At 44.6% G+C, this 25,042-nt stretch overlaps 1 protein-coding gene across 2 annotated transcripts in view; it reads left to right on the forward strand.

Moving 5' to 3' along the window:
- ITIH2 (inter-alpha-trypsin inhibitor heavy chain 2) overlaps window positions 1-25,042 on the forward strand; it is a 31,719-nt gene that overhangs the window by 224 nt on the left and 6,453 nt on the right. The window contains exons 2-16 of one of the 2 annotated variants that reach the window (XM_004014178.5): window positions 2,268-2,342; window positions 4,201-4,233; window positions 6,530-6,699; window positions 8,469-8,573; window positions 9,451-9,613; window positions 10,995-11,102; window positions 11,740-11,868; window positions 12,174-12,290; window positions 14,917-15,085; window positions 16,147-16,272; window positions 16,942-17,123; window positions 18,116-18,301; window positions 18,660-18,799; window positions 21,182-21,351; window positions 21,804-21,941. In XM_004014178.5, coding sequence (XP_004014227.3) covers window positions 2,268-2,342; window positions 4,201-4,233; window positions 6,530-6,699; window positions 8,469-8,573; window positions 9,451-9,613; window positions 10,995-11,102; window positions 11,740-11,868; window positions 12,174-12,290; window positions 14,917-15,085; window positions 16,147-16,272; window positions 16,942-17,123; window positions 18,116-18,301; window positions 18,660-18,799; window positions 21,182-21,351; window positions 21,804-21,941 — 2,011 coding nt within the window. The remainder of the gene's footprint in view (window positions 1-2,267; window positions 2,343-4,200; window positions 4,234-6,529; window positions 6,700-8,468; window positions 8,574-9,450; window positions 9,614-10,994; window positions 11,103-11,739; window positions 11,869-12,173; window positions 12,291-14,916; window positions 15,086-16,146; window positions 16,273-16,941; window positions 17,124-18,115; window positions 18,302-18,659; window positions 18,800-21,181; window positions 21,352-21,803; window positions 21,942-25,042) is intronic. The other variant, XM_042230445.2, reaches the window with a different exon arrangement.

A 25,042-nucleotide genomic window follows, 5' to 3' on the forward strand; every position in this document is an offset into this window, starting at 1 on the left:
CCCCCTGTGTTAGTTTGGTAAATACAGTGTCGCTCAGTCGTGTCTGACTCTTTGTGACCCCATGGACCGTGGCCCACCAGGCTCCTGTGTCCATGGGATTCTCCAGGCAAGAATCCTGGAGTGGGTAGCCATTCCCTTCTCCAGGGGATTTTCCCGACCCAGGGATTGAACCTGGGTCTCCTGCATTGCAGGTGAATTCTTTACCATCTGAGCCACCAGGGAAGCCTGTTACCTGTTGCTGTTCAAGGACTGTATCCTGAGAGGGTTAGAAATTTATGATAAAGTTCATCTGAGTAGAAGTGTTCGCTGTTGAAATTACTCAAATGTGTATTTACCCTTTAAAGCATTAATGGGCTTTTCATGAGAACTGAGTTCATGGGCTGGCCCGATAGTGTAGCATTTATGGAGTACAGCTGCCCCTCCCTATCTCAGAAACTGGGGATATTAATTGATCCGATCCAAAGGATGGTTATAAGGTTTAAGTGACATTTGTAAACTACCCAGCACAGTGCAAACCTGAGCAAGAACTTGATAATTATTAGCTCTCGTAACTATTATTATAAAATACCATTGTTATTCTTTTATGTAAGAGTATAAGAAAAGTCATTTTCAAAGCACTCTGGTTGAGGGACTTCCCCGACTCACTGGAAAAGAGCCTGATTCTGGGAAAGATTGAAGGCAAAAGGAGAGACGGGCAGCAGAGGTTGAGATGGTTGGATGGCACGACTGACTCAATGGCCATAAATCTGAGCAAACTCCAGGAGATAGTAAAAGACAGGGAAGCCTCGTGTGCTGCAGTCCATGCAGTTGCAGAGTCGGACATGACTTAGTGACTGAACAACAAACAGCTGATGACCCAGTGGCTGGGATTCCAAGCTCCCAACGCACGGGCCCTGGGTTCAATCCCTGGTCAGGGAACTAGATCTTGCATGCTGCAACTAAGACCCAGAACAGCCAACTGTTGTTTGTCATACCTAAGTGAAGAGCGATTTCCAAGTTAAGGGCATTTAATGTTCCTGTTAAAGGGGAAGATGGATGACGCAGCAGGCAGAGTATAGGAATTATTTCCAAGGAGCTTAAGGTATTCCCTTCAGACACTTGATCATCCTCAGCATGATGAAAGTCTTGGACTGAAAGGCACAGAAGAGCTATTCTGATACTAGAGAAGCTACATGTATTCTGGGAATATCCTGGAAGATGCAGCGGCTTGTGATACTTACAGGGTGGATTATGTACACAAATGCCAAAGAACAAGACGGCATATGTGCAAGAAAAAAAAATCACTGTCTGCCTAGAAATTATCATATTTTCCAACACTTTAGAAACCACCAGAGTGTGTTGGAAGCCTCAGTGATGGAGCCAGGAATTGGAGGCAAGATTTCCAAAGGTGCTTGTGCTTTTTCAGTCACTTACTGGTATTCCTTTCATATCGACGTTTCTAACATCTTATTAGACACTTCTGGCTATGCAACTCTTCCCCCAGGTACCTCCCTGTCATCTTCAGGCAAAGCAGAAAATGAATTCCTGGATCCACCAAGCTTGGAGATGTTAACTCCTAGTTACTCACCTCCGAGATATAACCAGCAAACAAATAGATTAAAGAAATCATTGTACCAGACAGAGAAAACAACTTTTGGTTACCAAAGGGAAAAGGGGAGAGGGATAAATTAGGGGTTGGGGATTAACAGATACACACTATGTATAAAATACACAACAAGGACCTACTGTATAGCATAAGAACTATATTCAATACATTGTAATATTCAACCTATAATTGGAGAAGGCAATGGCACCCCACTCCAGTACTCTTGCCTAGAAGATCCCATGAATGGAGGAGCCTGGTAGGCTGCAGTCCATGGGGTTGCTAAGAGTCGGACACGACTGAGCGACTTCACATTCACTTTTCACTTTGATGCACTGGAGAAGGAAATGGCAACCCTCTCCAGTGTTCTTGCCTGGAGAATCTCAGGGACGGGGGAGTCTGGTGAGCTGCCGTCTCTGGGGTTGCACAGAGTCGGACATGACTGAACCAACTTAGCAGCAGCAGAAACTTATAATGGAAAAGAATCTGTATATGTGTGGATATATAACTGAATCACTGTTACACACCGGAAACATTGCAAATCAGCTATTAATTTTTTTAAAAAAGACATTAAAAATGAGATTGCACAGAAATATAGAAAACAAGAAAAAATAATATATTAAATACTTTTTGCCTGTCACCAGCTGCCTTTTTTCACTGATGGAAATACACATCCTGATTTAAGTTTGCAGGCTATGGAGACCTTGCGGAGTCGGCTCCAGGCAAATTCCAGTTTGTGCCAGAGAATCGGAGGTATCAGGTACAGTAGACCTCAGTTCCGAAAGGGAAAATAAGTGCAAGAGATCATGAATGAAAAAATAGGAAAAGGACTGAGACGCTTTTTGCTACATTTTCTCAGGAGCTTGTTTTTCTTAGCAGCAAAGAGTCCAGTAGTATTATACTCGGGAGAAACACAGTTCAGCTGAAATGAAAGGAAACCTCCACACGACTGTCCATCTCTGAATGCAGTGGTCATGTTGTTCGCTTAAACTATACGTGGCTACGTGTTTTCTTCAAAGCTTAAGATTATGGGATGGTTTTACTGTCATATATGGAAGGATTTCCTCCTAGGAGGACATTTTTTGTGGCCTCCTCGTGGGGCCACACATGCTACCCCACTGGTCACGGTCACTACTGTCTTGGGGAGCCGCTCAGAGAGCACAGGGAACCCATCCACTCTGAAGGCCATCTCCAGTTGTTAAGATTGCACCTTCCAGCGCAGGGAGCTTGGGCTCAATCCCTGGCCCAGGAGCTAAGACCCCACATGGCTTGTGGCCAAAAAACCAAAACATAATACAGAAGAATATTATAACAAATTCAATAAAGACTTTAAAAGTGGTCCACATCAAAAAGATTTAAGAGAAAAAAAAGAAACCCCATAGGTAAATCCTCATGTCAGGGTCTTCATCTAAAAGACAAAACTTAAAGAGCTGTTGAGAATTGCATTCAAAGATCTGAAAAATACCCATGGACATAGAAAACAAACTCATAGTTACCAAAGAGAAAAGGGGGAGAGGGATAAGTTAGGAGGTTGGGATTGACAGATACACACTACTGTACAGAAAATAGATGGCCAGGAATTCCCTGGCTGTCTGCTGGTTAGCACTCTGTTCTTCCACTGCAGAGGGCACGGGTTCAATCCCTTGTTGGGGAACTAAGATCCTGGAAGCCGAGCAGCATGGCCAAAAAAGAAAATAGATAACCAGCAAAGACTTATATAGCACAGAGAAATATACTCAGTGTTTTGTAATAACCTATAAGGGAAAATAATCTGACAAAAAATAGACACGTAGAAATGACTGAATCACTTTGCTGTACATCTGAAACTAACACAACGCTGTAAATCAACCTTGCTTCAGTTAAAAAAATAAAGTCTAGAAAGAAGGCAACCATTGGCCTTACTATGTCATATTACACTCCTGAAAATTTCAGCTCACCCCAAAGCAGGCAAGCTAAGCTCTACTAACCCACACCTGAATTATTACTTTAAAATCTATCTGACATTAAATGCTCACCCATCACTCTAAAGCCAGCCCGCTTTCCATGCCACAGGACAGTCATTCATGTGGATAAATCTGTAGCACGGCAGTTAGAATACAGGATTTTCCATCTGCCAATTACCATGTTTAACTCAGGGGCTACGCCAAGGAGAAGACGCATGCATTTCAGCTCCCGTGTTGCTGCGTCTAATGGAAGAGACAGACATGCTTTCCCATCTGGGTTTGAAGGAAGGAATTTTGCTGCTACGAAAACACTCAGACAAACAGGTGTTTTTATTTGAATTAATGAGGTGGTTTTTACAGGATAAAGGTGCTCTGTGCTACTCAACATGAGCTCAGTTGAATATGTTCATTTTAAAACATTGGTTTTAACATTGTATCAGAGAATGATGGGCATACCACCAAAAGACAGCCGAGACACTGAGACACTTATGGTAGTACCCCAGGGGGAAACTAGCATTTAAGAATATTTGATAGTTATGTCTCGGTTCCAGTGAATCAATCAGAGTTCAGTATGGAAGGATAAAATATTTCTTGACTAGGAGAAAACAGTTTTTGCCGTCAAGGTAGTAAGCAACACGCTTCTGAAGAATGATTTTATCCAACTTCCTTTCACAGAGAAGTATTTCTGGAGAATCTGGAGAAAGGATGGTAAGTGTACCTTGATTTTGTTAAAAATTGATGTCTGAATGACTTTTCTGTTACCTATTATCGAGAAATCAATACGGCTGCCTTTTTTCTTCTGCACCAAGAGCGTTTACCTGACTTTCGAAATACCTGTTTGCCCAATTCTGTTTGGAAGTGTGTCTAAAATTCAGTATGAGAGGGTGGAGTGCGTAAGCAACCAGGAGAGATGTCCCCAGGAGCTGAAAACGTCCCTTGTCTTTACTTTGGCAAGTTTTGCCCACAGCACAGGTTTTTGTTTTTTTTTAAGAATATAAACTGTATATTGATTCCAATATAATGGCTTTGATTTAAAATAGGACACCTAACAGCTTTAGTGAGTGTGGAAAAGGCACTCTTAAACACGAAATGGCCTGATTCCCTGAGCCGTCTGGTGTATTGTTAAGTCCCCTACATACAAACAAGTCCCATTCCAAGAGTGAGTACGTCCAACAAAGTTAACCTAAGCACACAACCAACACAATCGGCTATATGTGGCTGTACTGTCATAGGTTTAGAATACCTTTCATACAAAGAATACATAAAAAGACTGACACAAAAACATAAAGACCATTTTTAATCGGACGGTACAGTACCTTGAGAAGTACAGTAGTCCAGCGCAACTGCTGGCATACAGGGACTGGCATGGATTGAACAGGACCGAGGAGTCACTGATGGAGGAGGGAGAGGGGGTGGCAGACGGTGGGGCTGAAGGGCCGTCAGCAGTAAGAGACAGAGGGCAAGCTGCAGTTTCACTCATGTCTGATGTTGATGGCGCACGCTCCAGTTCCTTGCTGGAACCAGATGCTCGTTCGCATCTTTGAAAATTTGCAGCTGCACCTTGAAGGTCCGTATGTATGTAGGGGCTTACTGTAGCTCCTCCTGTGGCAGGAAGACATCAAAAGGAAAGTTGTTTCCTTGGCTTCATGGTCTGAACGGACAGCAGCTGTGAGAAGCTCTGGGTTAAGGGGGAGGAAGGACAAACAGCTTAGCCTGGGTTTTATCTTTGCTTGAGGTAAGCTGGATGTTAACAAGTTGAAAGATTTAATCTTGGATGACGATGTTTGGGGAAAATGACACCTAGTATGGGCTTCCCTGGTGGTGCAGAGGCTAAAGCGTCTGCCTGCAATGTGGGAGACCTGGGTTTGATCCCTGGGTTGGGAAGATCCGCTGGAGAAGGAAATGGCAACCCACTCCAGTATTCTTGCCTGGAGAATCCCATGGACAGAGGAGCTTGGTGGGCTACAGTCCACAGGTCGCAAAGAGTCAGACACAACTGAGTGACTTCAATTCATTGAAATAAGTAAAATGCTTTGAAAAACAAAGCAGAAACCAGTGGGTCCCATCACTGCCACAATCCTGGCAGTTTAGAGGCACCTCTTAAGAGATGCATGTTTTCAGTGCTTTATCTTTGAGCATATGGATACTGGAACTGCCTTAAATCAATAGAGAAGGGTTGGGAACCAGGTCCAGAGTGCTGGACCAGTCACCGCATCAAAATGCTCCTTGCAAGATGTTCTGTTCTTCACTCATACCCATCAGCACTCTCACGCGTGCGTGCTAAGTTGCTTCAGTTGTGTCCAACTCTTTGTGACCCCATGGACTGTGGCCCGTCAGGCTCCCCTGTCCACAGGATTCTCAGGCAAGAATACTGGAGTGGGTAGCCATTCTCTTCTCCAGGAGATTTTCCCGATCCAGATTGAACCCAGTCTCCCACATTGCAGGCAGGTTCTTTACCGTCTGAGCCACCAGGGAAGCCTAGCTCTCCTGTCAAACTATATCTCATAGTTTGTTTTGATTGGGGAAACAACAGGAGGACTGGGAAAAGGTGAAACTGCAATAGATGAGGTTCAAGAAGGTAGGTAGCAGTGTGGGGCTTTGGGGACCGCCTGTGTGTTCTACCCCACTGTACCCCAGGAAGAGCCTGGGTCCCCTTTCTACGCTGCACACCCACATCCTTTCCTGCCCTCTGGCCCTGTATTCAGAGTTATTTCCTGCACTTTCATAATCCAATCTTGCTTCCCCACAACCATTTCCTCCTCATAGTCTAACTTTCAGAATCAGTGTTGATAGACTCACAGCGCTGGAGAGGCATCTCAAGATTTCTTAAAACAAGAGCGAGCTTCTGCCTGCAGGATATCCCAAGAATTTAGGAGAATGCTTAGTAAAAGCTGAGTTATATACTTAATGATGCCTTAGAATTTTTTGCACTGTTATCATCAAATATGCACTGAAGTTCTCTCATTTTTGTCCGAGTACAGTTGTCTTTTCTTGCCGATTTCAGGAAGATGTTGATCAAGTGACTCTTTATAGTTATAAAGTCCAGTCTACTATTACTTCTCGAGTGGCCAACACTGTTATCCAGACCAAAGTGGTGAACCACTCTCCACAGCCTCAAAATGTTGTGTTTGACGTGCAGATTCCCAAAGGAGCCTTCATCTCCAACTTCTCCATGTGAGTAACTCCCACTCAGAACCGGAAACTGGATATGCTCTGCTCACAGGATCAAACCCCTCTCAGAGTGGACCTTTAGTGCCTCAACTCTTCATGGCTCTGTACCCAGCATCTTTGTTGTTGTTGTTTAATTGCTAAGTTTTATCTGACTCTCTGCTACCCTATGGACTGTAGCCCACCAGGCTTCTTTGTCCATGGGATTTCCCAGGCAAGAATACTGGAACAGGTCTGCCATCTCCTCCTCCAGGGGATCTTCCTGAACTAAGGACTGACCTCAAGTCTCCTGCATTGGCAGGTGAATTCTTCACCACGTAATTTACCAGGGAAGCCCAGAGTGGACGCTGGTGGTCAGCAATTCCAGGAGTTCTCGCTTTCAGAGTTGTGGACCCACTGGACATTGAGTCATCCTGGGGTGGGACCCAATAATTTGCTTCTGTTCAGAGTAACAGAATTTGCAAAGGATTTGTTTTTGTTTTCTAATGAGTGAAAACATCCTTAAGCCTGTCTCTATGGCAGTAATCTCCCACTTCCTTAGGGAGAGGCCATATGTTCTATTTTGCTTCAAAAACTCTAATCAGACTGTTCTGACTAATCATTGTTCGGACAGATTAGGTGACAGCAAGTGAAGAGGAAGGTAGGTAGAGACAGAGATGACAAGAGAGGACAGAGTTCTCCCCGGGAGATGTTAGAAAGAGAAACACAAACTTGGCAGGGATCGAGCAGCACTTTTCTCCATCTTTCTTTGCTCTTTTCCCCATCTTTCTTTGTTCTTTTCCAGCCTTGAAGGGTGGAAGGATCTTGAAGGATCCTTAATACATGGAAGAATGACCCTATAAACCACATGTCAGTCAGAGAGCTAGTTTACCAGTCACAGCCCTAGGCACATTTGTCATTCCAAAGGGATGCACAGGAGAACCACCCTTAATCCAAAGGGTGAACCTGGAAAATGAAGAAACATTTTTTGAAATTTTGCCTTGGAGTATAGTTGACCCATGATATGTTAGTTTCAGGTGTACAGCAAAGTGATCCAGTTATCCAGCTGTACATGCCCATCCTTTTGCGGATCCTTTCCCCGTGTAGGTTATTACAGAATATTGAGTCAAGTTCCCTGTGCTGTGCAGTAGCTCACTGTTACTTATTTTACACATAGTGGTATGTGTGTGTTAACCCCAAACTCCTAATTTATCACTTCCCCTTCACATTTCCCCTTTGGTAACCATATGTTTGCAAAGTTTGTTTCTGTTTTGTAAATAAGTTCGTTTGTATCAATTTTGGGGGGCATTCCACATCTAAGTAATATTATGTGATGTTTGTGTTTCTCTGACTAACTTCACTTAGTCTGATGATTTCTGAGTCCATCCATATTACTGCAAATGGCATTATTTCATTCTTTTTATGGCTGAGCACTATTCCAGTGTGTATCTGTACCGCATCTTTATCCAGTCCTCTGCTGGTGGACACTTAGGTTGCTTCCATGTCTTGGCTGTTGTAAATAGTGCTGCTTTGAATGCTGGGGAAGAAGCATCTTAAACACAAGTAACAACATGGTAGAGAAAGCTTCTAGTACAGGAGGCTACCTCATCTATCTTAAATCACACTACCAGATAAAGAAACTCCTTTTATGAAACCTGCAAATGTCTCTCTACTTGAAGTTTCCTTCCAGGTGCAAAATGATAAATAATTCATTAAGTCCACCCGGTTGGGTTGTTGGCTTGTTTGTTCATTGTGCTTCTATTCAGACCAACTGTGGGCCTTCTGTCATTTTTTAGGACTGTGGATGGCACAACTTTTACTAGTTCTATTAAGGAGAAAACCGTGGGCCGAGCCCTCTACGCACAGGCGAGAGCGAAAGGCAAGACGGCAGGACTGGTGAGGTAAGGGCAGGGTCCCCATCCATTGCTGCCTGTGCTCAAGCCCATTCCCTGCACAGCAAGCCAGCCCCCAGGAAGGCAGAGAAGCTCGTCCTCTGCTAGGTCGCTTCTTTGTGGTACTTCCCTGATCCCACACGATCTGATTACCCACAATCTCACCTTGCTTGTTTACCGTTTAAATTTTTTTTTTTTTATTGCTGACTGTTTCTCCTAAGGCTCAAATCACCCTCATTTGACAACTCTGCTGTTTTCTCTTTAAAACCATAAACACTTCAAGATGAGTGATCACATTGGACTTGGTGCGTACGGGAGTAAATAAGGCATTAGTGCTGGAAATACACATTCAATTTGAAATAACAGATGTCTTCTTCATGAAGGCTTTTAAAAATGTAAAGAATCCCTAGAATGAGTCTCACCAGCAGTAGGGGAAAGGTGTGCTGTCCTTCGGATCATCTAAACTGGGACTGCGTTCCGACCCTACAACTGACTCGCATGTGATCTCAAGAGGGTTACTTACCCTTTATGAACCTCATTTGTCATCACTTGCTAAATGAAGGTCTTGGTGTCCATCTTTTAGAGCGGCTATAATAGCAGTGATATGTGTCAAGTTCCTGGCAGGTAACAGGGGATCAATAACCAGTGGCTTTTTGCAGCTGACACTCAGATCTATAAGAAGCTCTGCAAGAAAAAGATCAGGTAGGAGAGGGGAGGGGAATCCCAGGATAGTGGAAGGAAATCCATCTAGAAGTTGCCGTTCTCTCTACTGGACCTACTGTTCGTTCTCCTAAGCAATGAGCTGGCGGCTAGCCCAGGGCAGCCTGGACGCCCTCTGTGTAGATTCGACATGTGATGACTTATGGGGGCGGGCTCACATCTTTAGGAGCAGAGCTCTGGATATGGAGGACTTCAAAACCGAAGTGAGCATTGCCCCTGGAGCAAAGGTGCAGTTTGAACTTCATTACCAGGAAGTGAAGTGGAGGAAGCTGGGGTCCTACGAGCACAGAGTCCACCTGAAGCCAGGACGACTGGCCAAGCACCTGGAGGTGAGCCCTCCCGCCTCGAGCTGGGTCCCCATCTGTGCTTTCCGTTCATCTTCCCTCCGTGGTGTTCCACGCCACTTGACACTGCAGGACAGGGTGGTGTATGGCAATTGACTCTGGGTTTGGAGGAAGGAAGTGCCGCTTCCTAACACATCTCAAGGCTAGCTCATCTCCTTATTTGCTGTGTCAATTTCCTGTGGCTGCTGTAGCAAATGATTGCACACAGGGGGCTTATGACAACAGAGATGTCTTCTTACACAGTTCTGGGGGTGCGGACTGAAGTCAAGGTGTTGGCAGGGCTCTTGGGGAGGGTCTGTCCCTTGCTGCTTCCATGGTCTGGAAGCAGGTGGCATTCCTTGACTTGAGGCCTCGTGGCCCATCATTCTGACCCATGTCTCCCTACTTATGTCGCCTCCTCCTCTGAGTGTCTCAAATGTCCCTCTGCTCTTGTAAGAATATTTGTCATGGATTTCGGGCCCACTGTTTAGTTCAGGATGATCACATCTCAAGATCCTTTACTGTATCCGCAAAGATCCTTTTTCCAAATCAGGTAGCAGTTTCAGCTTCCAAAGATTTAATGTAGACATGCCTTTGGTGGGGGGTGGGGGTGGGGGGACCATTCAACCCTCTACACTGACCTTCCAACTAATGCTGATCCTCAATTTTCCCATCTGTGAAGAGTACCATCTTAGATTCCTTGGTTCTAAGTGCGATGAACTTCTGGAAATAGGTGGCTAATACCAGGAGGTCAGCGAAGGTTGAGTTTGTTGTCTTTGCTCCACGTTCCCCCTGTTGCACCCCAACTCTCATCACCTAGAGAGCAGTGCCTGTGCAGGGCCACTTGAACTCACTTCTACTGTAGTCTTCACCTCTTGCCTTGAGAACTGAGCTGCTCTTTTCTTGGCTCTAAACTTGTTAACATCATGTGAATGTTTGTGTAAGAGGCAGAGGAGGGCTGGCTGGAAGAAACCCAGGGAAGAACACAATGCACCTGGTCTCTGTTTGACACAGATGATGGTGAAGCAGACAGATTGAAAATTGTCCGTAGATGGAGAAGATTCAAAGGGATGAATGGATCACGTAAAATTTTCTTATAAATAAGAATGGGATGGAGAAGAAGAAGGAGAATTAAATTCCAGAGGAATGGAGCAATAGAAAGGGAGCACCGAGTTGCCCAGAGGGTCTTTCAGCCTCCCTGGTGAGATGCATCATATCACACAGGATCTAAAGAACTTGCCGAAGGGACGGTGGAGCCATGCTAGGTCATCTTTGGGAGATCTGGAGAGGAAGGGAGCAGCAGAGGACTTAGAATTCATAATCATACTTCTTGCTCAAAAAGTCTTGAAAGATGTTTTAATGTTTTAAGTAACTTTCCCACTTCTAGGTAGATGTGTGGATTATTGAACCTCAAGGACTAAGATCTCTTCATGTTCTGGACACATTTGATGGGCATTTTGATGGCGTTCCCGTTATATCTAAAGGACACCAGAAGGTACCACAAGCAGTGACGTGACAGAGTCTGAGTGGCCGCTGGTTTGCAGGTTTTCCTCTCCCTCTCTGCTCTAGGGGATGGAAGAGTTGTCAGGTGCTGAGCTCAGGGAACTTAGGAACTGTGATCCCTGAGCAAAGTCTTGGGCCTCCCACAGGACATACAGAACGAAACCAATTGTTTCATTGCATTGTGACCAGTGTCTGTCCATTTTGAAGCCCATCCCCCCAAGTCACCCACTGGACTGGTAGCTAAAAGACAGTCTTCACATAATATATAGAGAATTTTCCTTAATCACTGCGAGAGATACTCAGCTTAATTCTCTCTGCCTCAATGGCCAATAGTAACCACCTTTGGAGGGGTCAAAGTCCTCTAAGAACTTTTTGCCAACTCTTTCTAGAGCTGGTGGCCATTTTTTCCATGGGGTGGGGGTAAGGGGGAGGGAGGGATTCTTCGAATCTCTTATAAAGGACCGAAGCCTGGCCAACAGCACTGCAGGCTGCTAGATGCGCCTCTGATAGGACCACTGATGCTGCCTGGGTGCAGAGTGGCCCTGGACCTTCCCCTGTGTGCATGAAAAGGTGTTCTCCCCAGACAGGGAGGGGGAAGAGACGGGGTCTGACACCATTGCTCTTTCCAGGCACATGTTGCCTTCAAGCCCACGGTGGCACAACAGAGAAAATGCCTCAACTGCTCAGAGACGATGGTGGACGGTGAGCTGGTGGTGATGTATGATGTGAACAGAGAGGAGAAGGTTGGGGAACTTCAGGTGGGTACAAACAATTCTCAGAGGCCAGCACTGCCTGAGCCAAAGATCTGTTTCTTGTTGAATAATGCCCCAGGGAACTTCCCTGGGAGGTAAACTGCAGAGAGGCTGGGCCCTTTCAGGAAAGGACGGAGCGGGCGCAGGAAGAAGGGAGAGATGGATGTAGCCAAGCCTCTGTTCTCTTCTTTACGACCATCATGCCTCCTGCCCCCCGTGGTCTCCTCTCCCCTCTCAGTCCCCAGACCCTTATCCTCCTCCATGCCAAACACTGGTAATGGTTTGGCTCACAAATATGTCCTGTTTTTCAGGTATTTAATGGATATTTTGTCCACTTCTTTGCTCCTGAGAACATGGATCCAATTCCCAAAAACATCCTGTTTGTCATCGACGTTAGTGGCTCAATGTGGGGAATTAAAATGAAACAGGTGAGTAGCCCTGGGTTGCAGTGGTACCCAGGACTCCATGCCTTCTCTGATCCCCTCGTGACGGTGCAGGGGTTTGAGACCCCTTCCCCCTAGAGCTAGTCTTAGTTCAGGCTGCTCACAAAGGAACAGAGGCTGGGTGACTTCTGAACAGGAGAAATTTATCTCAAAACTCGCCTTTTTGAAAAATTTCGCCTTCATCTAACCTCTTCTCACTCTGCTCAGGCTTCTGCCTCATATCCCTTTTGTTCTCCTGCATGACATTTCAGACGGATATCTTGCCATTGTGCATGAATAACTTTGAAAACGTTTAATGCACAGTTTTTCTAATTATGTTGTAATTCCTTGAGGGTGCTCATTCCGTCTCATGTCTTCCCAGTCTGGAGTTCCACCTGGCCCCTTCAGTGTTAATGGTGTAGGTGCAGTTGTGAACAAGGACATTCCTAGCCCACCCATTCATCTAGTGTGAACCAACCAGTGAATCTCTGTTCATTCAACAACCACTTATGACCACCCGAGCGTTCACTACTGTTCTAGGATCCAAAAGACGGCAAAGACTTGGCCCTGCCTACCTCTGTCACCAGGTTCTCAGCAGTGCACTTGGGACGTTTGGGGCTGATGAACCCGTGTCGTGGGGACCACACTGTACGCTCTAGGATGTTCAGCAGCATCTATTCACTAGACGCCATGGAACTCACCCTCCTGGTCATGACAGTCAAAGATGGCCACAGAGGGCTTCCCTGGTGGTCCAGCGGCTAAGAATGGCTAAGAATCGGCCTTGCAGTGCAGGAGACATGGGTTCGATCCCTGATCTGGGAAGATCCCACATGCTGCGAGGCAACTAAGCCTGCGAACTGCAACTAGAGAAAGCCTGCGCACAGCAACAAAGGCACAGCATGGCTAAAATAAATAAATAAAATTCAAAGTGAAAAAAAAAGAATGAGAAAGAAGGTGGTCTTCTCCCCCTCCACATTTACAAAAGTGTCTTCAGACATTGTCAAATGTCCCCTGGGGAGAAAATTATCATTTGAGAACCACTGCCCTAATACAACAGTTTATTTCTTCCTTCCTTCCCTCATTTAACAAGTATTTATTAAGCACCTGCCTTGTGTCAGGCACTCAGCTCAGCACTGAAGTTTGAGATAACTGTTACACACCCAGTGGACATGAAACATCAGGCAGGCTATTGGCTCTCCAGGTCTGGAGTTCAGAAGTGAGGTGTTGAGTGAGATATGCACTTAGGAGCCACCAGTGTGTAGAAGATACTCGTAACAATGAGACCAGGTGAGAACACCAAGGAGGAAGTCTAGATAAGAGAAGAAAACAGAGAGTGAACCTTACACTACCCAGTAACTAGAATACTTTGGGGAGACGAGGAGGAATCAGCCAAGAAGACCACGCCAGCAACTCTCCTTGTGGCCCAGGGGCTAAGACTCCGTGCTCCCAGTGCAGGTGGCTGGGCTTCAATCTCTGGTTAGGGAACTATATCCTGCACGCTGCAACTGAAGATCCCACATGCCGCAGCGAAGACCTAAGGTCCCATGCGCTGCAACTAATACTCAGTGCAGCCGCAACAAATACATACAGTTAAAAAGAAAAGAAAAGAAAAAGCAGCCAATGAGAGGAGGAGAAAACCAAGAGCAGCTGAGGCTCTGGAAGAAGATGAGGAAGTTTTATGAGGACAGCGATGTGACCGGTTGGTCCAAATGCTGCTCAGATTGGGTCTGATGAGATGAGAAGAGTCCATTGGATTTAGCAACAGCCTTGATGAGCATAGTTTCAGTGGAGGGATGATGGTGAAAACCTGAACAGAGCAGGCTTCAGAGAGAACAGGAAAAGAAGATTTGGAGACAGTGTGCTTACAATTCTTTTGAGGAATTTTAATGCAAAGGGAAACTGAGAAATGGGGGAAACGGATACGTTCAAGGTTTCTAAAGGCATGAGAAATGACAGTGTTATTATATGGAGATGTACCAATAGAGTGAAATGTATGATGCAGGAGAGGCGGAGGGCAGACACCAGTAGCCGAGACAGAGCCCAACCTAGGTCACCAGCGGATGGATTTGCATTAGGCAGAAATGCTTCTCCTAGCTCTGCATTACCAGGCATCAGGGAAAAGTGTATGGGCACAAATCCTGGCAGGGGGGAGGTTTATGGTGGCAGGGGTTGTAGAAATCTTCTTCTGATGATTTCCATTTCTCAGTGAAGTAGGATTCCAGGTCATCAGCTGAGACAGGAAGAGGGAGGTGTTGGTGGTTTGAGGATGAGAAGCAGGAATGAATGCATGAGAAGGCTGAGTAGAGGGACTTGAGAAATACATTTGATTTTCAGGCACCACAAATGGGACATCTGAGGCTCAGGATTCTCAGTGTAAAGTCAGGTTGGTGAGACTGGTCATGCATGACAAAACAAGACAGTAAAACTTTCAGTATCAAAATGCAGACAATTCTGTCCATTCGGACGGAATAGGAGAGTGTTAGATCCGTGTCGACAGAGGTGGATTTATGAGGTTTGTGGGAGAACTATAGCTCGAGACAGTGCTTAAAATGATGAATGATTGAGCTTCCTCATTTCTTCTTAGGTTTAGAGAGTATGTAGTAAGACCCTTGTCCATTCTCTCTCGAAATAGACGGTGGAAGCAATGAAGACCATTTTGGATGACCTGAGAACTGAAGATCATTTCTCCGTGGTTGATTTCAACCACAATGTTCGAACCTGGAGAAACGATTTAGTCTCAGCTACTAAAACACAGGTTGCGGATGCCAAGAATTACATTGAGAAAATCCAGCCTAGTGGAGGTGAGTGGGTTTAGCCTAAAGCCCAGTGAGAAACTCCCACAGGATTCAGCGGAGTCCTGAGAAATATGAGAATCACTTGAGAAATATGATTCCTTACCCCAGTGGTCTTTGCCTTAATAATACATTTATTATTAAATCAGTGCATACTAAGTTCGTGGTGAAAGCATCATGCATACCCCATCCCACACACATTTTTAACCATTCTGTCCTCAGAAAACGGTGTCAGTAAGTGACACTAGCTTTCTTATGACTCACACAGTAAGAGAAAGACAAATACCCTGTGATGTCACTAAAATATGACGTAAATGAACTTATCTACAAAACGGACTCAGACAGAGAAGAGACTTGTGATTGCCAAGGGGAAGCAGGGGCGGGGGGGCAGGGATGGATTGAGAGTTTGGCATTAACAGATGCAAACTGTTATCTACAGAATGGATAAACAACAAGGCCTGTTGTATAGCACAGGGGACTATATTCAATATCCTGTGATAAGCCGTAATGGAAAAGAACACAAAAAAGAATGTATATTATATATATATATATATATATATATATAACTGAATTACTTTGCTCTACAGCAGAAATTAACACAACATTCTATGTCAACTAAACTTCAATTTGAAAAAGGAGAAAAAACACATAGAATAACACACAATTGTCTGCAGAACAGTATCCAAGTATATCAGCAAGGCTGAATAGGCAACTTCAAGTTGGTGGTTAACAAAATGACTAGCGCTTTGAAAGGGTTACTTCATCTCTAAGGGAACTATTCACTCTTAATACAAAGTGAATATTTTACTCCACTGGGGGATCTGGACCATGTAGGGAACTAGGTTTAAAGAAGGTTGGGAAGTGCTTGCAAACGAGACTCTCAACCTTCTTTAAACCTAGTTCCCTACAGGACCAGCCTGGGTAAAATTTAGAAAGCAGTCGAATAATTTGGATACTGAATGAACTACACGTGAGTCATCACCAGACAGATGAACCTGGGCTCAAGACGTGGTTGTTTCTATGGAAAATCGGAGTATATAACAGAACAGCATGTTCTCTGACTTTCCCAGGCACAAATATCAACGAAGCCCTGCTGCGAGCCATCTTTATTTTGAATGAAGCCAATAACTTGGGAATGTTGGACCCCAACTCTGTCTCGCTGATCATCTTGGTATCTGATGGGGATCCAACAGTAGGTAAGCACCCCTTCCATTTTCAGTGATACATATTTTTCCTGTTGTTTCTTGGGAACGTGATTGGCTTAAAATGGGAATTTGAATGGCATTTGCTTGAGTGTCTAAGCCAGCTTGGACTTCCCAAGTGGCACAGTGGTATAGAATCCACCTGTCAATTCAGGAGATGCAAGAGACACAAGTTCAATCCCTGGGTAGGGAAGATCCCCTGGACCAGGAAATGGCAAACCCACTCTGCTATTCTTGCCTGGGAAATCCCATGGGCAGAGGAGGCTGGCGGGCTACAGTCCGGGGGCTTGCAAGGAGTCAGACGCAACTTAGCAACTGAGCATACAGACAGCACTACACCAGTTTAAACCCATGCTTCCTAAAAGAAGAGTTTGACCCTGAAACACTCACTGCACTTAAAACAGCCTCTAGATGTTTGGGAGGGGGATGCTGAATGCCTCAGCTTCACCTCCACAATTTGCGGAAGCTTGCATTTGAATTTGAGTCTATGCTATGAGGATTGCTGATACATACTAGTGCAGTGTCTTATCTCCTCAATGTAACTACATTGAAGCATAAGTGCATTTTTAATTGGGACGAATTTTGCCAAAACACCTTCCGGATGTTCCCAAAACTTTGTGCCATTGCCTCCTCATTCCTTTCCTTCCTGGACATCAACTTTAGGTGAACTGAAATTGTCAAAAATCCAGAAGAATGTGAGGCAGAACATACGAGACAACATCTCCTTGTTCAGTTTGGGGATAGGATTTGATGTGGACTATGACTTTTTGAAGAGACTCTCCAATGACAACCGTGGGATTGCACAACGGATTTACGGAAACCAGGACACTTCTGTCCAACTCAAGGTGACTTTGTTTTCTGTGCCTTTTTTGGTCATTGTTCACTCGAAATCATTCAGCTAGCAATATCTGATGCCTAAAAGAAGATGGCTGAATTCCAGTAAAAATTGTCATTGTTTCAGCTCTGTTAGTGTTCAGTCCCTTTCTCATGCACCCTACCCCCACTTGTATATCTGCAGTAACCGTGAGATGAGAGGCAGTAGTTGATGGGTACAAAGGTCCCTAGTCCCTGAACAGGTCTTGGGAAGCACCATCAAAGTTTCTTGAATCTCTCCAGTCCCACTACTTGTCATGGGAACTGTTCTTCCTTGAAAGTACATCGGCATTGGGACTTCCCTGGTAGTCCAGGGCTTAAGACTCTGTGCTTTCAATGAAAGGGGTGCAAGTTCAATCCCTAGTTGGGGAAATAACCTACATGCCAAGAAAAAAGTTTTTTTTAAAAAGGAAAAGTATATTGGCATTTTGAAAATCAACTGTTTTTAATGCAACACAAAGCAGACTATGGCCTGTTCGTTTCCTTAAATATAAAGGATATGTATGCATCACTTGTTTGACTAAATGGACCAAGAAAAGATTAAGGAGAAGAAGAATATATTTTACCCTACCCTCTGTTGGTACCAAGTACCATGTATCAATAGGAGCTACTGTATATAAACCTGGGGACAGGTAAGAGACAGGTTCTAATTTAGGGATATCCACCCAGATGACTTATCTTATATGAGTGTCCACGAGCTTTTCATGCTCATCATAACAGAAAGAAAAAGTGCTGGGCTCTTGAACTTGAGCTCTTGAACTCTTGTAATCTTCTTCACAAGCCCTGGTTGTCTCTATTTCAGTTCATGTAATAACTATGGGAATTTTCCATAGCTTTCCAGAGATCCTAAAAGAATACTAAGCACTTGAAGAATCTTAGAGAAAAATGCTTCGGATTTGTAATGTGGTATGAAAGTAATGATTTCTCTGTTTCTTTCTTTTTTTTTTTTTTAAATGAATTGTAGAAATTCTACAACCAGGTCTCAACTCCCTTGCTCCGGAATGTTCAGTTTAACTATCCCCAAACGTCAGTCACAGATGTCACTCAGAACAGTTTCCCTAACTATTTTGGAGGCTCAGAGATCGTGGTGGCTGGAAAAGTGGACCCTGAGAAATTGGGGCAGTTACAGAGCATTATCACTGCAACTTCGGTACTTTTGCTTTAATTCTAAAAATATTAATTGTCTCCTGGGTACATCTTGTATATTAACAGGCTGATAGCAGAATTCCGAGAATCACATAGGTAGAATAAAAGCAAAAAGTGAAAGGGAAGTTCCTGAGAACACCTGTGCCATCTTCCTAACTATGGTGTAAATCCTTACCTATTTCTTCAGAAACCCAAGCCCAGACCCCAGAGGTTGGCACTTACTTCCTCTTGTGTGTTCTTTTGGATTATTTTGCATCCCCCTGCAAGTTGCCTGCTACCCTGACTCACTCACAGTAGGTTCTTTAGAAAATGTGAACTGCTTAACTACAATTCCACTCCCCTGATGTCCTTCCATCATCCAGGCCAACGCAGAGTTAGTCTTGGAAACCCTGGCCGAGATGGATGGCTTGGAGGATTTTCTATCCAAGGACAAGCATGCAGACCCTGATTTCACCAAGAAATTGTGGGCCTATTTGACCATCAACCAACTTCTAGCTGAACGGTAAGAAGACCATATGCCACAGGGATTTGCAAAAGGTTTGCTGAGGTTACTTGATGTCACAGACAGAAAGAGTTTGGAACCAAGAAAGGCTGCAAATTATTTCAGGGTTTGGAGTATTCATTTCCACTGGTTTCAAGCACTTTTGGGTCTTCCCAGATGGTACTAGTGGTAAAGAACTCACGTGCAAATGCAGGAGACATAAGAGACGTGGGTTCGATCTCTGGGTTGGCAGCCCACTCCAGTATTTTCACCTGGAGAATCCCATGGACAGAGGAGCCTGGCAGGCTACAGGGTCACAAAGAGTCGGACATAGCTAAAGTAACTTGGCATGCGTGCGTGCGAACACTTTTAACTAAAGCTGGGTTCACTCTTTTTTCTTGATGGATAACAAGCATACAGTAAAGCGCATGATGTGCATGCATTTAAAATGTACAGTTTAATGAATTTTAACTACGTCACCCATGTCATCAGTACTGCATCCAGCTCCAGAGCACTTCTTTCATCTCTGAAGTCTCCTTCATTCTTCTTCACACTTAACACCTACCTCTTGCCTTGAGTAGAAATCACTCTTCTGGCATGTCACTATTAGTTGTCTATGACAAAATTTCTTACAATGAGACAAACTGTATTCTTTTGTTTCTGGCTTCTTGCACTCCATATGATGTCTGTGAGGTTCATCCATCTCATTGCAGTGGGTATCATGAATTCATTTGCATTCACTCTTGAAAACAGTTAATGTCCAAAGAGAAATTTAAGGTTATACAATTCTGATATCACCTAAGGACTTCCTATAGATACTGTTTCCTCTCTGTCTTCTCAGCTGACTGGTGTTTAAATGCCCAATACAAAAACTATGTTTCTAGAGCAATATATGGTTCTTTGACCACCATCAGGATTATGGGGTGGGGGTGGGGCTGGTCTTTGGAGAGGAACGTGACTGCTCCTTAGTCCCCCCCACCTATTTGATCAGATTCTTGGGAAGGGGGAGCAGACTGGTCTGAATGGAGCTGGGAAAAATGAAACATAGTCGTATAACTATACTCAGAAAATCCGTGATGTCAGTAAGATTATAAAACAGACAACAGATTGTAAGCTGTGGCTTTAGACTGAGTGAGCAATGTCTCCTCCCCTTTACAAAGGCAACTGGGTAATTTAAAGATATATAGCAAATTGGTGCTGAAGTTAAATATTGATTTTTTTAAAGAAAAATCCCTTAAACAAATCAGTGGTTGTCAGCACGTGGGGAACAGGAAGGTTGCATGGGGGTTGGGAGGGTTAGGACAGTGAAACTACTCTGCTTGACACCGTAATGATGGATACCTGTTGTTATACACTTGTCCAAACCCACAGAATGCACAGCACAAGCATGAACCCTAATGTCCACGGGGGACTTTGGGTGATGATGACGCACAGATGTAGACGTATCAATCTGACACATGGACCACTTCTAATGGGAGGTGCTGAGAAGGGGGAGGCTGTCGGGCGGGGGAGGGGCAGGGAGTAAACATAGAATCTCTACGTTCCGCTCAATTCCACTGTGACTATAAAACTGCTCTGAAAAAGTCTGTTTGGATGTGTAGTTACCAAGAGGGATTAGAGGGGATGGGGACGGAGGAGGAGTTTGGGAGGTGGGGGCTAGCAGATGTAACCTGTCCCATATAGAATGGATAAGCAACAAGGTCCTACTGTATGGTACAGAGAACTATACTCAAGATCCTATAATAAGCCATCATGGAAAGAATATTAAAGAAATATATGTACACATGCATATGTCTATTTGTATGTATAACTGAATCACGTTGCTGTACAGCAGAAACTAACACAACATTGTAAAGCAATTATGCGCCAGTTAAAAACTACATTAAAAAAGAGTAAAAATAAATAATTTCCAGGAAACTGAAAAAAAAATGACTGTCATAAGGACAAGTCTTGTTAATTAAAAAAAACATGTATTTTTGTTGTAATTGCTAATTTAATGAGGAACACTCTTAAAAATAAATTTGAGATCCATCAAACAAAAGAAATAACAATGTAAATCAACTGTACTTCAGTAAAAAATATAATAATCATCATAATCTGTTTAAAAAATTCCAAGAGGCAGGCTCAAAAGGGAAGGGATATATATAAATATCATTATGACTCATTCTCATTGCTGTACGAAGTAACAAACACAGCATAGTAAAGCAATTTTTCACCAATTAAAAAATAAAAGAAGAATTAAAAAGTAAAATTCCTTTAGGCTACATAACTAGGTAAAATACTAAGCTTCATGAAGCCAGCTTGTTCTGTTTTCCCTCGTGGCCCCCAGAGTCCTGGTTGACCCCAGAAGTGGCAGAGTTCGGTCTTGTGATGCTGTCCAATGTCTCTGTTTCCTGAACACAGGAGCCTGGCTCCTACAGCTGCCGAGAAAAGGAAAATTACAAAGACGATCCTGCAGATGTCTCTGGATCACCACATCGTGACCCCCCTCACAGCGATGGTGATTGAGAATGAGGCCGGGGACGAACGCATGCTGGCCGACTCCCCTCCGCAGGACCATTCCTGCTGTTCAGGTGAGTCTCCCTACCTGGAGAAGAAGTATTCCGGCCGGTTTTCTTATCCTGCAGCAAGGTCCTCCATCCCCTCCTCTCTCCATGGCTAGCCCGTCTCCTCTTCCCAGTCTTGTGTCCCCAGCTGACCTTCCTGCCAGCTGACCTTCGCTGCCATCATCGAACATGTTTGCTCACTTGTCTTCCAAAGGAATTCTGAAAATCTGTGTACTCCCCTCACACATTGTTTAAATCAACATTAAAAAATTCTCACCTTCTTTAAATAGTTACAACAAATTCCATTCATGATGACACATGGGGCTGAAAGAGAGAGAACTCAGGAATAAAGATAATTCTAGAAAAACCTACCTGAGAACCACTGGCGTTGGTCTGCATAAACCCGATTCTTAAAATTATAAGCAGCTTCTATGGAAAAGTAAACCCAGAAACTAACGGATACAGTGTTCTCCACGCAGGCGCCCTGTATCACGGCAGCAAAGTGAGCCCAGGTTCAGTCCCATCCTGGGTCAACCCTTCGCCAACGCCAGTGCCCCCACTGCCTGCTGTTGGTGCTCAGGTGCTTGAGTCAACCCCTCCTCCACATGTGATGAGAGGTAAGAGGATGAGCCCTCTGGGATGGAAGAGATGCACCTCTCGTGTGGGGAGGACCGACGGGTATCTGTGGAAAGGACATTCTCTTTGGAGATTGTTCACAACACTCACGTGAACGTGCATTACTTAACAGTCTGCGTTTCACTTCCTTTATTGTAAAAACAGGCATCATGATTCTATACATGACTGGGCTGTTGGTGAAATGTGAAACCATCTTTAAAGAGCTAGCATGTAATAGCCACTCAATAAGCAGGTATTATCAAAGACGAGAAGCTATCCATCTTAGGGATCAAAAATACTTGAATGTTATTTCCTGTAGAATTGCACTGTTGTTATTATTTAGTGGCTAAATCATGTCCCACTGTTTGCAACCCCATGGAGTATAGCCCGCCAGGCCCCTCTGTCTATGGGAATCCCCAGGCAAGAATACTGCAGTGGGTTGCTTTTTCCTTCTCCAGGGGATCTTCTTGCCCGTGAGATGGAACCTGCATCTCCTGCCTCTCCTCCGTTGGCAGGCACATTCTTTACCACTGAGCCACCTGTTCAGTTCAGTTCAGTCGCTCAGTCATGTCCGACTCTTTCTGACCCCATGGACCACAGCACGGCAGGCCTCCCTGTCCATCACCAACTCCTGGAGTTTACCCAAACTCATGTCCATCGAGTTGGTGATGCCATCCAACCATCTCATCCTCTGTCGTCCCCTTCTCCTCCTGCCTTCAATCTTTCCCAGCATCAGAGTCTTTTCAAATGAGTCAGCTCTTCGCATCAGGTGGCCAAAGTATTGGAGTTTCAGCTTCACCATTCACATCCTTCCAGTGAATATTCAGGATTGATCTCCTTTAGGATTGACTGGTTTGATCTTGCAGTCCAAGGGACTTGCAAGAGTCTTCTCCAACACCACAGTTCAAAAGCATCAATTCTTCGGTGCTCAGCTTTCTTTATGGTCCAACTCTCACATCCATACATGGCTACTGGAAGCCACCTGAGGAGCCTGTAAAACTACATTATCATCACATTATTTGTAGGACTGTTTGTTAATTTGCTTGCTTGATTTTAGGTGTATTTGAAAATCCTAGTTTTGCTCAGTGTTTAAAAATCTAGAGCTGGGGACCTTGCTTTTGTGTTTTAATGATGCCCTCTTGTGCCCAGCTCCTACACAAAATAAATTAACCAAGTATTTACTGATGACAGCGCAAGGGCTTGATGGTGTGAGGAGTGCAGAGCAGGCCAAGACTCTGTGCTCTGCTTGAGTGGACCCTGCACGTCTTGCTCCCACACACACTTGAAGGAGCACATCAGGACGGCTGGGAGAATCAGTGCGTAATCAGACAGTGCGGCTTTAAGTCATAGCTGTGCCACTTACTAACTCTGTGATGTGACCTTGGGCAAGTCACTTGTCCTCTGCAGGACCACAGTGAGACTTAGTTAATATTTGCAGAGAGCTTTGTGACAGTATCTGGAAAACAGTGGCCTTTCGCTGGATGCTACCCTGCTCTTTCAATTTTATTCTGGAGAACACAAACAATGCTACTGCTGCTGCTGCTGTTGCTGCTGCTGCTAAGTCACTTCAGTCGTGTCCGACTCTGTGCCACCCCATAGACAGCAGCCCACCAGGCTCCCCCGTCCCTGGGATTCTCCAGGCAAGAGTACTGGAGTGGGTTGCCATTGCCTTCTCCGAACACAACCGCTGCAGCTCCTAATTCAGACCTTCCTCTTCAATCCCTTCAGTTCTGAGGCTCAAAGCCTGACAGTGTGAAATTACTCCTCTCCACTTGATCACCAGACACTGTGGCTTCTACCAGATGTCTCTTGAATTTCTTCCCCCACCCCTCCCCAAACCAATTCACCATGTTAGTTCCTGCATTTAACATTTCTTGCTCGAATGACTGCTGTCTTAGCTAGTAAATGACCTTCCTGTGTGTACTTTCTGATACTTAATTCATACTGAGACCAGGAATTGTAATATTGGGTCGGCCAAAAAGTTCGTTTGGGTTTTCCTGTAATATCGTACAAAAAACCTGAATGAATGTTTTGGCCAACCCACTGAAATGGGGTCAAATCATATTACATTTATTCTCCAAAACCTTTAAAAGCTCCTCAGCAGAATAAAGGTCTGTTCTGCAGCATGGCGGTTCATGGTCTCTATGACCTACATTCTTGGTCTTATCAAAAACCCATTCTCCCGGTACCTTGAGTTACTATCCAAACAAATCATCAACTTCTCTCCCTTCATACCTTTCCCCATTCTGTCCACTCAAGGATAAAATCTCTCTCTCTTTTGTGTCTTTTACCTACCTGTCTTCCCGTACCTTCAAGACTTAGCTCAAAAGCCAACTCTTTCAATTGTTTTCTCTTTTTGGCCACACCATGGCCAAAAAGAGGATCTTAGTACCAAATGCTGGATCCTGCCAAATGCAGGTTCTTAGTACCCTCCGCCCCCTGCCACCAACCAGGGATCAAACCCACGCCCCCTGCAGTGGAAGCGCAGACTCTCAACCACTCACCCACCAGGGAAGTCTCTGCTCACCCTTTCATAAGGTCCTTCTCCACTTGCCTGAGTGGAATTGATCATCCTTTCATCTTCATTCCCAGAGCGCTGTGCTTGGGTCATTTTTCTATCATTTACTTTATTCCATCTCATATGAGTGCTTGGTTCTGCCTTCATGAAAGGAAAACTGATATTCTGTTAAAGGAAAGATATTATGAATGACATTTTGAAAGCACGGTAAGGAAGATTTTATTCAAGGGGATGTAGGTACCACTACATTGGGGTATTGCAGTGGGGTACGGAGATTTGACTCAACTCTGAACACACTGTGGGAAACTGGGCATTCATAGACAAAAACAGGCTAGGGTCAGAGGATGGAAGATTACTAAGAGGAAGCATCAGTGGGAAAGGGGAGGTCTGGTTAAACTGACCTAACAGGGCTTCCCTGACAGCTCAGTTGGTAAAGAATCCGCTTGCAATGTGGAAGATGCCGGTTCAATTTCCTGGGTCAGGAAGATCCATTGGAGAAGGGATAGGCTATCCACTCCAGTATTCTTGGGCTTCCCTTGTGGCTCAGCTGGTAAAGAATCTGCCTGCAATACAGGAGACCTGGGT

Source organism: Ovis aries, chromosome 13 (genome assembly GCF_016772045.2).
Source record: "Ovis aries strain OAR_USU_Benz2616 breed Rambouillet chromosome 13, ARS-UI_Ramb_v3.0, whole genome shotgun sequence".
In the NCBI taxonomy this organism is placed as follows: Eukaryota; Metazoa; Chordata; class Mammalia; order Artiodactyla; family Bovidae; genus Ovis; species Ovis aries.